At 41.1% G+C, this 17,398-nt stretch overlaps 1 protein-coding gene across 13 annotated transcripts in view; it reads right to left on the reverse strand.

Moving 5' to 3' along the window:
* MICU1 (mitochondrial calcium uptake 1) overlaps positions 1-17,398 on the reverse strand; it is a 105,799-nt gene that overhangs the window by 35,307 nt on the left and 53,094 nt on the right. For 10 of the 13 annotated variants that reach the window (XM_037401264.1, XM_037401260.1, XM_037401263.1 and 7 more), the window contains 4 exons: positions 16,108-16,173; positions 14,712-14,826; positions 6,365-6,447; positions 1,083-1,280 (listed from right to left, as the gene is read on the reverse strand). In XM_037401264.1, coding sequence (XP_037257161.1) covers positions 1,083-1,280; positions 6,365-6,447; positions 14,712-14,826; positions 16,108-16,173 — 462 coding nt within the window. Of the gene's footprint in view, positions 1-1,082; positions 1,281-6,364; positions 6,448-14,711; positions 14,827-15,797; positions 15,804-16,107; positions 16,174-17,398 lie in introns of all 13 variants that reach the window. The other 3 variants (XM_037401268.1, XM_037401269.1, XM_037401270.1) reach the window with 2 other exon arrangements.

Below are 17,398 nucleotides of genomic sequence, written 5' to 3' on the forward strand. Positions count from 1 at the left end.
ATCAGACTGAAGCAGTACTGAGCTCCAAATACTGTTGTCTTAACAGGTTATGGTTGTGGAGAGATCTTGTGCACAAATCCTCATTTCTGATGCAAACAGAAGCCTGGCTTTCTCAAGCCAGGTTGAACCTTTGAGCCTGCTACAGAGAAGGGCACTGTTTCTGAGTCAGCTCCACTTGCGAGCCAAGACACAGACCGAGGAGTTCCCAGTTCCTGTTTTTGTACTCACTTTAATTAAAAGAACCAAAATTTTGAAGCTTGATGCTTAAGTTCAGGCTATGTGACTAGGAGCAGGAGATGTGGAGCTGCTGTTAACTCATAGTAATGCCAAGAAAAAAGACCTTCAATTCAACTGGAAAGTAAAAAACTCTGAAGAGATGGACAACATTTCTTATAAAGCACATTAATCCAGGAGTGAATAATGGAGGTCACATAAAAGAACACCTGTTTAGCAGGATTCAAACACAGCTTGAACACTTACATAGCAGAAATATTCAGATTAGTGAATCAAACAAGAAGACAGGGACAAAAGCAGCAATGAAGAGTTTTAGGAATGTTATAAACCCTGGTCCTTCAGGGCACAGCTTGCTCATTAGGGCCAAGATAAACCTTTCTCAGTAATGTAGCAACAAAATATTCACAGCCTCTATTGTTTTTTTCCTAAATCATCTCAATCATCTCCATCAGCAGTGCCAAGGCAACAGCAAGGCAAGCACCATGTGGAGGGACATGCACCCAGGATGTGTTGGCTGCTGCTGCAACTCTGCAAGAGCAGCTACTGACAACAGCTGGAGACAGAATCATAGAATCATTTAGGTTGGAAAAGACCTTTAAGATCATCCAGTCCAACTGTTAACCTAGCACTGCCAAGTCCACCACTAAACAATGTCCCTAAGTACCTCAGCATGTTCCTGGGGGTGCCATAGGCACCAAAATGCTCATCAGAAATTTAACAACAGGTTTGATATGCGAGTCCTATGAGCAGCAGCTGTAGTAATTCCCTTTGAACCCTTCCCGTACTCTTGCTCTTGCAGCACAGTCCATGCTGCACTGCCCTCCCCCATATGTAAAAATATCCCAAACCTCAAGCTTCAAGATGTCATGCTGTAGTTTGCGCTGGAAGTCAAGGAAGTGGGAGATTGTCAGCTTCCCCTTCAGATCCGCCCCAAAGAAGTATGTTGTCAGCGCAGAGTTGAAGCCAGTTTTCAGCGTGTTCCCTGTTGTAGAGCGGTCTCTGTGGCGCATGCCCATGCTGGTTTGGGAACGAATGATGCTCTGGACCTAAAAATAAGAGGGAAGATGTTAGGATCAAAACCAACACTGGGACTTATACTAGTCAAGTATTGATACAAAGTACTCCAAGCTCAGCTGTGTTATCCTATTTTTTTTTTCCTGAAATAATTCTTAAAAGACAAGGCAATTCAAAACTTTGGCTGAACTTAGTCATTTTTCAGTCCTCTCTAAAGAAAGAAGAGCATCAAATGCTTAAAATGAGTTTTAAGAAACAATTCACCCCGTGTGCAGATTTGCATTCTAGAGCCGATTCTACGCCTGGTCAGCAGAGAGCAGCTTGTTCCCAGCAAAGTCACAAGGAGGAAAGAATGCAGAGGCAATCATGGGGGGGCGGGGGAAGCCTGCACACGTTTTTGAGCTTCCACTCCTACTTTACGGCACATCCTTGTTAGCTCACACCAACCCCAGTCAGCTCACATTGCATTTCCTTTTCCCTTCTGCACAAACCCAGGGGTTTTCTACCCAAGGACAGCCCCTTCTTGCTGCTGCCACTCTCATGGCTAGCAGCTCCTCCATATCCCTGGGACTGTGCAGCAAGCTGAGCTGCAGGTGGGGGCTGACCCGCCCAGAGCAAAGGGCTCTCCAGAAGCCCTGCGGGTTGCATCAGCCGAAATACAACTCCAGTGGCAGAATAACAAGTAATGCAGAATTATCAGAGTTACCAGCAGACTGGGATATTCGCATGAAGACAGCCAAGTATGAAAGCACACCTAACAGCAGTCTCTCAATGTTTTCAACAAACCTCGCAGGCAACCAGCCTCCTCCTCCTCCCCTGAGCTTGCAGCAGTGCCCTGTACCTTCGCAAAGGCACCGCTCAACTCGAGCGGATGCTACAGCACAGTGCAAGGAGACACAGACAACTCCCCTGTCTACTCTGATGTGACAAAAGGTTGAACTTGCAGGATGCAACAGCCTGAAAAATCCAAAAGTTTGTTATTTTTAAGGGTCCTTTGCTAATTTAAAGGGGCAGCCAAGCCAAATGCACACTTGCCTAGTCTCTCCATCCCCAGGCACCCCATTACCCCTTCCCATCTGAATGATTATTGCTGGGATATGAGAAGCCTGGCTTATTCTCTGTATAACAACGGATCTCTTCCAACAAGGCAGCAGAAGGACTCATATTAAGTACGACGAGTGTGAGAAAGGAAGGGAACAAAAGCCACCCAATATGCTGCCCTGCACTCAGCGTAGCCTTGACAGCACAGGTTTCCTGAAGCTCCAGCAAACACTACTGCTTTGTCTTCAGGCTCTTCCTCCTGCCGTCAGAAGTTGGGAAGAAGAAAAACAGCTGCCAAGAGCTCCAACTGTCAAAAGGATGCCAGAACCTCGTTATCATGGTATATGGCGTGTTCAATTTTTTCTTAACAAGAAAGTGAGCGCTGAAACAACCCCAAAGGGGATGCTCTAGAGGAGCATGCCGTGTATCACTGCCGAGCTCACCTTGCTTGAAACGCTGCCTCCAAACCACAGACTACTATTCTTCCACTACAAGGAAAACCAAGTTGAGCCAGAGAGGAAAAAAACCCAAACCCAAAAACCCAACAGAAAAAAGGTTTGGGGGCTTTTTTTTTTTTTTTTTTTTTTTTTTTTTTTTTTTTTTTAATATGCACTGTGATGTGAGGAAGGATTTTTACACTGTAAATAGCAACTTCTTATTTTACTTTGTGCTCTACTTTAACTGCGAGCTCTGCATGCACATTTTGGAGACAATTATTTATAAACTTTCTGAAGCAATGCAGTTTATGGCCAGCTTGGAAAATTGCCCCTGTTTCTGCAGAAGCAAGTGTTTATCACACTGCAGACTGTTCGATAGAGCATCTTTTCCTGGGTGTTATTTACACAGCATCCTACGCCCCTCTTTTTCTTTTCCATCTATAACAAGCATCGGGCAGTTTGAAAATCCATCTGTGGGCACTGGGGCCAAAATTATTTGGCTGGTTCCTATTTTGGGTAATCCTTCTAATACCCAGAAAGGCAGGCAACCACTGCAAGAAGTTGTCCTCCAGCCCAGCCGGTGTTGTCCTCCCTCACAGCTCATCAATCGTACAAGGCTGTGAAGCACAGAGATGCTTCACTGTCTTTTATACTTATTTCAGTGTGTTTGTGATGTTCCATCTTTTGTGCTAGACCAGCAAAAAAATAAATTAAAATACTTAATGGTTTGAAGAAAAATCATGAGTAACTGCCTGCAAGTTTACCACTTCTCATCCAACTTTTTAATTAAAAATAGAAGAGAAGACTAACAATTTAGATACTGAAGGATGAAAAGTTGAAGATGATACTGATGCTGGCACCAAACTACTCAGTGCTATTCGCTAACCATATGCATCAACTGGAAAAAAAATATCTGAGGCTCTTCAGTGAGGCCTAAAGAAATTCAGTATTTTCTTATTAGGTAGTTAAAGCCTCCAACTTGCATATTAGCTAAATTACTGCAAGTAATTTTCTTATTCAATACTCATTGGGTTTTTCAGACATTAATGAGAAGAGGGACCTGCTGTTTCCAAAGACAATGTGTGTGTGTGTGGGAAAAACAAACAAACAGAAAAAAGTACAAGATTAATTTCCACATGCTCACAGCCAGTAGGGACAATACGATGCTTTTGAGATGACCCTTCTCCTTCTTTTTCTACACATTCTCACCAAAACAACGCCGCTCTTTTAAACTGATGCCACTTCTAGCAGCATATTTCCCTGGAGGAGCCAGTTCCAGCTGCTCCTGCCAGGTAAGATGTTTATGGGACAGATCTGCAAACTCTGTCATCCTTCATGCTCTTATTGAGGCATTTCCATAAGGAGTGAAGAAAAGTATTTATCATATGAATTACTGTGTGTGTTATATACATGTATAATGTTATATATGTGCTTCTTGCTGAAGCTATGTGTTTGCTTTAATCCCGTTTGGGAACTGCAGCAAATCCATTACAGCGATATCTGCAAAAATATTGTCAGCTGCTTCTCACTTTCCAAAACAGCTCCTTCATCCTCTGACTTGAAAGCTCTGGAAGATCAGTCCTCATCAAAATATTCAGATGCTAACCAGAAATTTTATTCCTTTATATAGAGGTAGTGACACATGTAACAAACTTAACAAAAATACATTCCCCTTCCTAAGAATTTTTATATGACTTAATGCACATAACTTCCCTTTCCTTCTGGATGATTTAAGAACATCTATTTCCACTTTGTACTTTCACCTTCATAGTGCTTCTGAAACATTCAGCCTCAATAAACATTCATTCTTACTTTACATGGCTAATAAAAAAGCCAAACATGACACCTGTGTTAATACCTTGGTGTCACTGCATTTTCAGTGGGCAGTTAACTGTTCTCCACTTTTCTTAAATTCATTTATCTCCTAATTGATTTCACTCTAGAACATCAGTAACTACTATAAAATACCTTTTGAATTGTTAAATATTATCAGATTGCTGCAGTGGAGTGCTATATTCATGCACTATGCAAACAGAAGGAAGAACAGTATTTTTTTAGTGGGAAAATAGGAAACCCAGAATTTTTCATAGCTAAATCAGTATTTTCTCCGAAGGCAGTGCCGAACAGCACAATAACTTGGACATAGCTGTGTATTCAAATGTGTACTCAAAGGAAAATGAACAAACTCCTGGATTTACATTACAAGCTGTCACATGAAGGGCTATCACATTGGAGATAAACATACTCCATTCTCCTTACGGAGTCCAAAGTTTGCATCTTAAAAATGTGCAGTTAACCAGATATATTACACAGCTCTGGAGCAAACTCAAAATAATGACATCATACCCACAGGTAATAATTTAAGGAGGATGACAGCAAAAGATTAGAAGGGGGAAATTAATTTATCAGACCTGCTTTGCCACTAGTTCTTCCCATTTATAGCAAGTGCCCCAAGCACGACCTCTCAGAGACTCTTCTGAAGTTAACTAGTCATTCAATCAGCTGATGAGCAAGAATTTGTAACTAGATTATTGAGGTCTGCTTTGTTCTCGGACATCAGTACACAGCTTTTCACCTTTTACAAATACGGATGTCCTCCAGCATAAAAAAAAACCCACAAGGGCAGGTTATTTCTTAAACCAGAGTCTTGTTTCCTTTGCCCAGAAGCAGCAGCTTCCACTTGCCCACTAAACACACAGCTTTGAGGGATACGGGGTTTCAGAAGTGCCACATGAATATTAGCTAGATCAGTGGTGTATCTCCCCTACCTTGTTCTTTGACAACAGAGATGGTGACTCCTGAACCAACTGGCCTGTTCCCGCATTTACTTTTCCTTTCATGAGTAGAACATGCATGGAGATTTCCTAATATACGGCAACTTCAGAATGTTTGTAAGTTTCCATAGCCTTAAGGCTGTTTCTATATATGCAAGAAAACCATAGAAAACCATACACTTATGCCTGGGGAGGTCAGATCTCTTTCCCATTGACAGCTTGAGTCTTCAATCTATTCTCACTCTAACACAATCACAAACCATAGCTTACAGAAGGACCTCACCGGTATCAGATAATGCAGACTAAGCTCATTAAAAAGCCTGCATCAAACTCCCTGTGGATGAAACCTTGTAAGAACTAGGGGAAATAAACTGATGAAAATATATTCTCAATAAACATGTTTTTAGACTACACTGAAGTGGCTAAATTCTTCTTTGAAATGGACTCACTCTTGTTATTCTCTGAAGACAAACAAAATTAAGGAATGCAGTACAAGCTGTGAAAGAAAGTGGGATGAAAATCCTACAGCATCAGTAGAATGAAAAAAATTCTTTACCTTGGAGATGACATATTGTAAAGATACCTTGGTGGCAAAGTAACAGGAAATCAAGAGTTTATACTTAAAATTGTCCTGGCTAAATGAAAAATTATGTCTTGAAACATCCAGTTTAAAAAAAAAAAAAAAAAAAAAAAAGCAGGCACTGAGGCAACACAGCAGAGCACAGAAGAGCATAGAGCTGGTTTACTTTTCAGATGTAAACCAGCACTAACCACAAATATAAAACACACAGTAACGTCAGAGGAGTGCTGCACTTCTGGCTAAGATGCTATAGCATCAAGAAGTCAACCGGTCATTCAACTTGCCTGCTCAAACTCTTCCATGTCCACCTCACCATCACCATTCAGATCAAACATCTTAAAGGCAATTTCGAAATTCCTCTGGGGAGCTGCAGGAGAAAAACCACAATAAGAAACAAAGACCAGTTAACGAAGACACAAGAGCTCAATTAAAAAGGCGCAAGTTCAAAGTTACTTTAATCAAAAGCAGTTTTCCATAAATCTTGCCATTTTACTAAGAAAATGCAGCTCTTGGGAACCCCTAGTTACAAACTCCATAGTGATCCTTTTACCAAAGGTCTTGACAAGGAGGTTGGAAGGAAAAGCTGTTCCTTGAACAAAATTTATTCCATTTACAGGTGGAAAAAGCATGAAAGAAAGACACCATCTGATATTTCTAATGACAATCAACAGAAAATTATGTTGCAGCAAGAGCTCAAGCCTGCTCCATACAGTATGATACCAATTTGGCCAGAGGACGTTCCTCTGGTGCTGCAGAGCACTCTCCACGCTTTGTGAAGCAGTTGGTGGGTGAGGAGCAGACCTGAACTTTGGGTAATTCTATTCCACACTCAACTCTTGTCTCACTGCACAAATTTAAACAAATCATTACCAACTCTCTCTCAGTCCAGTTATGACATTGAGATAACACACAAGCTGAAACTCACCAGGCTGAGATGCACTTGAGACAACATGGTACCTTATTTTTCATTGCATTTAGTCTATGTTGTCATGGTTTATTTAGAACTCTGCAAAAGCATCACTTCACAGCCACCCATCACAGCCCAACCACGCTCTTTCCCCTGCATCCCACCAAGGAATTTCAGTACGTTTTCATTTTGGACTCTGTAACCCATCACCATTTAAAGTTACAACATAGTACCACAGTATTTTTCCAAATTAAGTTAATATATGAGAATTTATCTTGCTCTGCTACTTTCAAATACATACCACCTACAGGAATTTTGGTGTTTGCTGGGGTTTCTAGGGAGTGCTCTAGACTACGACGAGTGCTTAGGTTGTAATTTTAAATGATCAGTTAAAACTTAGCCCCTTTTTTTGTTCTGGAGATGGCTCCCCCCCAAAAGAAATCTGGCAGCAGGATGTAGATCACTGGCGAGGCTCATCCCCCTTCAACTTCACCTATTGCAATCAACTATCAATATTTCTTGCGGATGCTCATTACAAAAAGTAATGAGTTTCTGCAACCACCCTCCTGTGTTAAGGCACCTCCCAGACAGGAGTGGGGAGACAGAGGAATCACTCAGACAAAAAGAAATTAATATGAAATTAACTGAACTGGATTTTGTACATTAGTTACAGCTTCAATTTAAGACTAGGAGACTTTTACATCATGTTTTCCCTTCGCTGTAATAAACTGTAGCACTTTATCACTAAAAGATTCAGCAAACATTCATGAGATCACTTTTTCCAATCACTTCATGCCTTAAACAGCTGTTTAACATTAAGCTCAATGGCAGGAACGGCCTGTCGCTAGCCACTTGATATATACAGCACATACAGTCCTGCCGTTATCATCCCTGGATTTCCAATTTCCTTGTGCCAATTATTTGGGCTTTAAGTTCCAAACACCTCGTGCCTAAGTGATGCCTCCTACAGAACCATGGCAATCGCCAGCAGCACGCGGTGGGTTATCTTCTCTTCCATACACAGCCCTGCAGCAGAAGCCATGCCTCCACCCAGCTCTGCTGTCCTGGCTGCTGGGATGAGGAGACCTTTGCCTGCCATCTCTCATTAATTCAGCATTAGCTGAGCTGTCATCGGGGGGACTGGCTGTCCCCAACATCGACTCCATAAGCTCTCCAAGGATGCAATCTAATTAAAGGGATTTATACCAAAAACCTCCTCTGTATCCATCCATCATTTCCAGTGATTAACTCCCCATTTCCTTGAAGAGCAACAATATTAAGTATCTTCCAACTACCCTCTTAATGTTTAAATAACACATCCAACTTCATTCGCTTTAATTGCAAGTATAGGCTGGACATGAATCAAAAGCCTGGACACAATTTCTTGTTAGTCCCCAAATCTAGCACGGCATGGAAAGAGTCCCTTCCTCTATGAGGAAAAGGAGGACTATACAAAACTCTAATCTAGTTACAAGATGCTAGAAAAAGAACAATTTACACATCTTTCCTCACCCGTTTTCTCTGCCAGGGTATAATGATGTATATGCTGAGATTTGAAAATTTGTTACTCCTTGTTAAAAAATGGTGTTTGGGTTGGGTTTTTTCCTTTTAAGAAAACAGGTAATACCATGTCGCATTCACACAGACACAGGGTGAACAGAGAAAGCAAGATACTTAACTTACCCCTCACAAAGGCCATTTCCTTCCTTTTCCTTCTCTAAATACACATTTTCAAGAGCAATTTATCAAAGCCTCAGAGGAGAACATCACTTGCAAAATTAAAATTAACAGTTCAGCATCAAAAATTTGCAGGGTCAGTATTTTCTAAGGACAGGGAAGGAAAGTAGCTTTTAATTAGCTAAAGAAATGAAGTAATTCAGTTTGCCAATAAGCAACATAGGCTGTTTCTTCCTGTGATCTGCATATCTAATTCCACATACTTGTAACAACACTTAAATCCAAACATGAACCTGAGCCAGGGCAACCAGAGGGCACTGAAGACAATTAGCTCATCCCGCTCCTGCTCAGGAAGAAATGTTCATTAAGATTTATGTCCCTGATATCTGGGCAGTCTGAATTTACTAGTCTCAAGTGAGATGATTTCTGCCTCTCCTCTTGGGTGTGATGCTTCTGACCAGGATTTATTGGGGAAGAGTCATCCCGACGGCAGCTAACCCCCCCTTGCCCACCCTGCCCCATTACTTGTGGTTACATCAGCCTGTACAACCTCCATTTCTCTTCGTCCTCTTGTACATACACCTTACAGAAACTTGCAGATCATAAAAGCCACAGACACCAGTTTGCCTAGCTAAGCTTAGCCTTTTTGTCCTCCCTCTTTTATTCTGCTCTCCAGTTTTACCATTCTCCACTGCAGCTTTTCTAAATTTCTCCATTGTCTGCTTAATTAAGATGCCTCAAAATGAATGCAAGATTCCTCCTGCAATGATTATCAAAACCATTTAAATGACTGTTTGCTTTTAATACAGCGCAATGCCTGTCTTCACAAAGGAAACTCATTTCTGTAATTTCCCCAAGTGCTCTGCTGCATTTCCAGCTTCTTTGATTTTGTGACCTATCTCCTCGCCATCCTTTTTAACATTATCAAGAATCAAGAGTTTATATTGCAACTAATTTCCCTTGGACAACGAATAAGGAACTGGTCAGGGCAACTGCAGTTTCTTTTCTAGCTTTATTTCTAGTCTTTAGATGTTCAAGAGAATACAATGACTTCCTAATGATTCCTCAAAATCATTAATATAAATGAAAACATGCTACCGGATACCAATTCATCAGTTACCTATTCCTAGCTTTGAGATATATGTAACTATACCTTGAAATCTAGATCATGTTGAAATCATTCTGTAGATCCATGGTTCCCCACCAGCTTTACACACCAAGTTCCTTTTTCAGCTAATCTGGGAGTTGGTGCAAAGGGCAATTAACATTTTTCTCAACTCATTTGTTCAAATCAAGTATTTGGGAACAGAAAGGCAATAAAAAAAGCAAAAGCCACACACAGTAGCGTTACGAAGATGACCAACCTCCACCAGACAAACAGATGATAAGCAGCAGCACTGACCACTGAAAAAAACCACTCAATCCATCAGTATAAAGCCCCAGGGAATCTCTGAGAGATTAGATGGATTGATTAGGCATCTTTAAGCCAATTATGTATTTTTAAACTATTTTCAATTATCCAATGGACCAATTTGCAGCACTCAACTGCTCTTTATTGCCATTTATTGCCACCAGAAGCAATGCATTCTGAAAGGCAATAAATGCTCGCTGATGAGAAATGCCAATTTTGCTATTTTTGTGCTCACATTTGATCTTCTGTTTCCCCCAAACACAATATTCCACACTTGAAGAGACACCTCCCAACACGTCTTTCCCTCTGACTCCTATTGCAACTCATTCAGTATGTGGTTGCACACAAAAATTAAGTGTCTGTAGAGCATCCACCTCAAGCAGAGATATTGCATTTTAGGAAAACTGGTTTTAACACACTTTTGGAGAATAAACATTCCTCCCTTCAGATGCAGTTGAGAATTTCTTTGACGAAGTAGAGTGATTTTTTGGTGATGTTACTTAGAGGAAGTGAAACTTCTGGCTACTCATTTGAAAAAATGCTTCCCTGAAATAAGGACTCTGAAACAAGCTGTGGAAGTGCCAGCTCCAGATGAAGGCCATTAGAATCTGTGCTCTACAGGGAACCCCTGGAGAAAGAGGACACCCCAAACACCTACAGGTTCTGGGATACTGCTATCAGCCACACAAAATTACTCTATTTCCTAATTCTATAGAATGGCAAGTAAATTTCTGGAATTTCTCAATCAGGCTAACAAGTGCTGCACACAGACTAGTCCTTCCCCACTGCAAATTTACTGTCCTCTGATAGAGGAGACTGGTGGAGATCCATCAGCCCATCCCACCATGTAAATACAAGGGATGAAGAGGTGAACACAGAAAGACCAAGGGAAGACTGCAGGCGGAGAGGCTGGTAGAGCACCCCATTCCCTAATGTTGGTTTTTGAACTGGAGAGGTCAAGCTCCGGTTGAAGGAGGCTGAAGACACTCATGTCAGCCAGCAATACATATTCAAAACAGCCACAGCGCAAACACACCCTGGAGATCGTGCCACCAGTGCAGGAGAGCATGCCATACTGCCTCTATTGCATGACCCACACACCACTCAATATCTGGCCAGTAAACAACTGCCAGACCTAGATGGCTTGGGATTTACTTCCTACACAGAGGAAAGGAAAAAAACCCAGTGAATCTACCCTAGGCAAGAGGCCTCTTGCAGGCCAGTACCCTAAGGGACAGCAGCATGCAGTGCTCTAGAACGAGCCCACAGGAGAGGGAGAAGGAGCTGCTGGTTTGCTGCGAGAGCCCTGGGAAGAGAGTAATTACTTTGGCTTGAGCCAATGCTATTTAACTCTGTTCCAGGAGGGCACATCAAGACACAGTGACAGTCCAATTACAGGAACAACACCAACTTATTCTTTTAATGCCCAGCTCCCTTCAGTACCTGTTAATCAAGCAGGCATTAGTGCGCCTGGACAACAGACCACGTTTGCTCTGAAATTGCAGTCACTGATGATGGAAAAGCTCTTTCTTTACTTCCTCCACCTGTTCTGCAAGTTGAAAAGCAAAAACCTCTTTGGTCAGGGAAGCAATGTCTTTGCTTTCCTGTGACATTTGAAGGACCCAGGGGAAATCACATCAGTGGTTTGCTTATCCTGTATTTTGCTCATCTTTCCACCTCTGCCCCAAAACAGGAGTGGCTGGAGCAATAGAAGTGATGGGGTATCCTCAAGGCCATTCAGCTCTCATTGCCTTTAATAGAAGACTGACTTCCTGAAGCAGTTAAATGCTATTTTATTAGCAGTTTTAAAAATATATTTTCACAAAAACACAGCAACCGATAAGAACAGACAGTGCTAGAGCGAGAAATCACTCGTAAATAAAATATGGTGACAGACTTCATTTTCTGTGCAATACGCAAACAGCTCTCTGCAAGCAACACACAGATGAAGCCTTCAGCCCTCTCTCCTCATCTCCCTCCCTTGCAGCTGCCACATGATTCCCATTTCAGAAAATAGAATTGAAGTGAGCTCAGCTGAAGCTGCAAAGACAAATTAAATGAAAAGCTTTGGGAAGCACTCTCAAAGCCCAGCAGTGCTTTTGGTAGGTCCAGGGAGATGGGTATGAACCATCTCAGCAGACTTGCTGAGCATGATCCTCCCAAAAAACACAATAATAACACAAACCCCTTTGGGTTTCTTGCTTTCAGAGGTTATCATTGATCAGTTTCAAGTTCAATAAGCCAGACCAGACCACAATTGATCTCTCCCCATCACTTCTGAGCACAGCAGAGGATCATCTCTCCCTCCTGCCTCCCACCCCCAGACCCGATCTCACACACCACCTTCCAACTACCCTGCTTTACTGCACAGACCACCACCTTCTTTTCTCAGTATTTAGTGGCTCTGAGCTATTTGATGTAGTCTACAGCTCACTCTTGTCCAGATACCTTCTTAATGCTTGGGTTATTAAAACAACACAGTGAGAAAACCAATATCGAACTGTCACAATTAACAAGTAGTTTCCTCATTCTATTTATTTCCCAGGGAAAAAAAAAATACAATCAGGAACTACTGGATTCCTGCGAGGTAGTGCTTACCAACAGGAAAGTAAACCAGCATGGCGAAACAGTGAATTTTCTACCTAGCCACAGGACAAGGTTTGTTTGGGAGGTTTTATTTGCATAAAAGCAAATGCTTTAAAAATGAAACCAAAACTCTTCCTCTGGGGAATCACCGTTTGACAGTAGCTCCAGAGACATTCCTCCATCTTCAGTAACCATTCTGCAAACTCCCCAAATACCTAAAATTCAGCTTAAAAGTCACGGAACACTTTTTTTGTCTTTTTTTTTTTTTTTTCCCCTTTTTGAAAGTTCCTGCCTTGCCCACCTTTCACATTGTTCCTCAGAGCACACACCACCCAATTCTGTCTCCTCTTGTTAGTTTGATTCCCCAGTAATTGTGAACATGTTTAAAAACCTGTCCCTTCCACATAGCCCTCAAAAACAAGGCTGGCTGCTACTCCGACACAAAGTGGTCCCTTTTATTCTCACAAGAAATACATTAAACCAAAGCAAAAACAATTTCTCTTTCTGCTGCCTATGGAAGCATATTAATTTTGCACCTTGCATACTTGATTAGGAGGTTGTTCACCACCAGCACAGCCATGAAACCAAGGTCATGAGTGTTTTCTAAGCCACATTCAGTAATGTGATACAACAGGTTTGAGAGTTCATTGTCATCTGTGGAGACTCAGATGAAAAGCCCTCATCACACAAGTGAAAATACCTTAGGTAATTTCAGCATAATTAAAGTCTTAAGAGTCAGTTCTGAGACTCATTCAAACAAAAAAAGCAGATTAAAATCATAAAACAAATTCCCTGGCTTGAACTCTCAAGCTTTACCTCCCAGTATTTCTTTTTGTGACATGAAGGTCACTTAACATGGTTTCCCCCAGTCCATGCCCACTTGACAACAAACAAGACCTTGAATGTTGCTTCTCCCCAGTAACGTATCCTCAGTAAATGAAGAGCTGCCTCTTTCATTTGTCTATGTTACAGCATGCAAGAACACAGGGGAAAATAAAGTGCCCATTGCTTTTATAAAACATCAGTGAATTACCCAGCTGACTCCCCAGACAGCACAGGGCAGGCAACAACAGCAATCTGTAGTAAACTGGGAAGCATCCAGCTTTTTAATTCCTGTAATCAGGTCATTGTGAAATGGATACTTGCAAGATTAAATGGCCAAACTCTCTCTCGCTCTTTTTTTTTTTTTCCCCTCGGGGTGGAGGGAGAAGTCTGAAAATAAAATACCTCAACTTCATTTGGACAATGGCATACTCCCCACTAACCAATATTTTCTAATGGGGCTGAAAAATAACTGGAATGTCTGTTGACTTTCCTGTTGGTGATGCAGCACCTTCCAAGTGGCTAGAGAAGCTCTGCAAACAAGGTTTTGAACTTGCTTTCCCCATTAAGAAAGTCTAGAAATGCCATTTGACTTTACCAAAGGCTTCAGTTTCACTGTTTCTTGCCAACAAAGGAAACTTTGATGTGCCAGCACTTCAAGTGCAGAAGACTTTGCTGGAACAGATTTGCAAAACACAGAAATACCAAAAATGCAAGTCAAGTGCAGCAGCGTGAAAAGACAGAAAGTATCTCGTGATATTTGTTGAAATGTTACAGCTTAACTTCTCTCTTTATTGGATTACATCAGGCACAAGCCTGAATATACCCAAGTGAAAATACAGCGGGAAAAGAGAGTTTGCATAGTCTTGTAACCAGTGAAGAGCTGGAAAGCAATATTCCTCCAAACACAAGAATATCGTATACACACATCTCCATTTACAGTTTTGAACAGCAGGTCAAATGACTCATTTAAAAAAAAAATGTGCAACATTCTAAAATGACAAACAAATCTTCAGAAGTCATCGATCTGCTTATCTTTCTGAACCACTCAAAGCTAAGTCTAAACCAGCTGAAGCAATAGCAATTAGTCATTCAGCTCCAGTTTCAAGCAATCAAGAATTCCTTTTAGGGAAACGTATGTAGACAACAATAGCAACATCATTGCTTGTAAACCTTCAAAACTTAAAAAAAGCAGTAACTGCAGAGAAAAAAACCCCACTGTACTTACTGGAAAGGACCGTTGTGAGGAAGATGTAGTCAGAAAAAGAAATGAGTCCACATTCTCCAAGTGCATAAAATATGCTGTCCTCATCAGCAAACTTCTCTCGCTCCTGGGATAATTTCTATTTATTCATCCGATGCACACCCCAGAAAGAGAAAATAAAGCAATCAATTAAATAGAGAAATGGAAGGCTTTCTTTGCATCCTTATCACCAACAAGCCGTTCCACATACACACACACCCCTACTATCTCCATTCATATTCAGTAGACCTTTTCCAGCCTTCAAATCTGCCAGAAATTCTCTGCAAAGATCGGTGCTTCCCCATCTCAAATGAGAGATAAGGAATTGTGCAGTATTAATTAGTTGGTTTAGCCTAGCTGAAATACAGGTAAATAAAACTGTGTCCCTTATGCTTAAAATAGTCTGAATCTTTGAGAGACAGTGTTATGAATCAGATCTTTTAATACAGGATTCAAAAAGAAGTTATTATATTTCACTAATACCTACAGTTATTGTAATATATATTATTTTAGTTATACTTTGCTGTAGTTTTCTTGGCTATTGGTATTTCACATTAATATAAAGTACGATCAAAGTTATTAAAAACAGGTAGCTAAAAAAAGAACACAATTCAGGAGTGTGTTTAGTAAGCTCACTAGGAGGACTGGGACCAATACCAATCTCAGTCCGTGTCTCTCTCTTGCTCCAGTTCTTTTTCAACATCTTGTTTTAATAGAAAATACTACATGTGTTTTATCAGCTCCTATCTTTTACTAATCTAAAAATCCAAGTCCCTTTGATCTGCAGAACCTTCAAAGACTGGAAAGGATCCATAGAACTGTTAGGAAATCCACACCAGTGACCCATTTTAAGAACACGGCAGGAGGCGGCGCACACACACACACACAAAAGAAAAATGAAATTAATATATAGGAGAGTAGGTGTGGATGAGGTTATTTCACAGAAACCATATCATGCAAGCACAGAAGCATGGTGAAAAGCAAGGCTGAATTTAGGAACGGTTTTAGGAAAAACCACCAACAAACACCACCACACCAGGGTCCAGCTACACAACTGTCCCCCACTGTTACCTCTGTCTAGCGGAGATCCCATCATATACAAGATAAAGGAAAGAAAACTGGTTAACCAACAATAAAATAAGCAGGCAAAACATAACATCAAGTTGATTGGTTAGACTGGCAAAGAGCAAGAAAGTTTCGGAGCAACCAGGTTGTTGCTTTGATTGGGCACCGCTAAGAAGCCTAAGTAGACATCCCAGCAAGAGTTAGCATGTAGCCTTTCCGGGTCAGACCCACTGTCTGCAGCTGATGTCTCTCATCCACCTCAGGTTTTTTGTTTTGGGGTTTTTTCTTTTTTGGGGTTTTTTTTGAGAGAACTCACCATTGTATGTGACTGCAGAGTGGGGATGAGCTCAGCTAATAATTTAGATGAAAATTTAACCCGTATCTGGCTCAGAAACCACAAGAAAAGAGACAAAAATAATCATATAGATCACCAAAAATACAGTTTCCAGGGGAAAAAAGTTCAGCTCTATTGATCAAATAACCCCCTTCCCAGTAGCTCTAACCTTTTCCATCTGGAGAGTATCAAGAATTTAATAAAAGGCAAATCACTAACAGCAGACAACATGCTAATGGCATTCATTTCATGCAAGATAATTGCTGTTTATGCTTACAGGATACCAGGTTGAAGGATCATTTACTGAAAAAAATGTTTTTGCTTCCCTTCCCATTGAGGTAGATCCAAAGCAAAATTACACTGATGCTTACGTTAAGGACAAATAAACAATGTCTCATTTTCCTTTAAAATGAAGGGAGGATTTACGGAGACAGTTTTCTGCGATTGATGCTGGTGGTGTTGCCAGCATCTCACCTGCTCGTGTGATTTATCACTGCTATCACTCCCATTGCCTGTCTTCAGCGGCTTTTATGATAAACTAGCTATTAGCATCCTACTTCACTTGCTCAAAGGATCCCATGAAAAAGTTCCAGAGGTTGGTTTATTAGTTTTTCTGCATTTCTCTTCTGCACTTAAAATTCACAGTCAGCATCAAAACAGCTAAAAATATTCCTCATAAGCTGAAAACCACATCCATAGAGTAACAATAAAAAGAGGTATTAAGTTAGTTGCTCTCTGAAACACAAAGGTGTAGACAGATGGGAGGGAGAAGCATTTACTCATTTGCACCTTACTTGGAGCAAACAAAGTAAAAAAATGTATTTATTTTAAACAAGCATATACTTGTCAGAAACCTGGGGAAGGGGAACATACACTAACTATGGTGTTCAGGCTGCCTGCAGCTACTGGGAAAGGGAATTTCTCCCACTGATCTTATAACAGGAGAAACAACTGACCTGACTGATAAGATTTCCAGGCTCCCAGTGCTAGGACAATCGTTTAGAAAAATTAATTATCCTCCCATTTATTTTCTTCTGGCTCACTGAGAAGCTGCATGTTTGATTGCTTTCCACAAAGTACGTGAGAAGCTCACCCTACTACAGGAAAGGCTGAAAGCACCCTCATCAGGGGTTGTTTCCCACCATTAAACATTGTATTTACAGAATTAATCCCCAGGGGGCGGAGAAAGAAGCAACCCCAAACCAATCTACCTACTTTACAAAGCACAACATGGACTGCTGTGATCCTCCAAGTTCAAGGTGGAGAAATCCAA

This window comes from Falco rusticolus, chromosome 9, assembly GCF_015220075.1.
Source record: "Falco rusticolus isolate bFalRus1 chromosome 9, bFalRus1.pri, whole genome shotgun sequence".
NCBI classification, from domain to species: domain Eukaryota; kingdom Metazoa; phylum Chordata; class Aves; order Falconiformes; family Falconidae; genus Falco; species Falco rusticolus.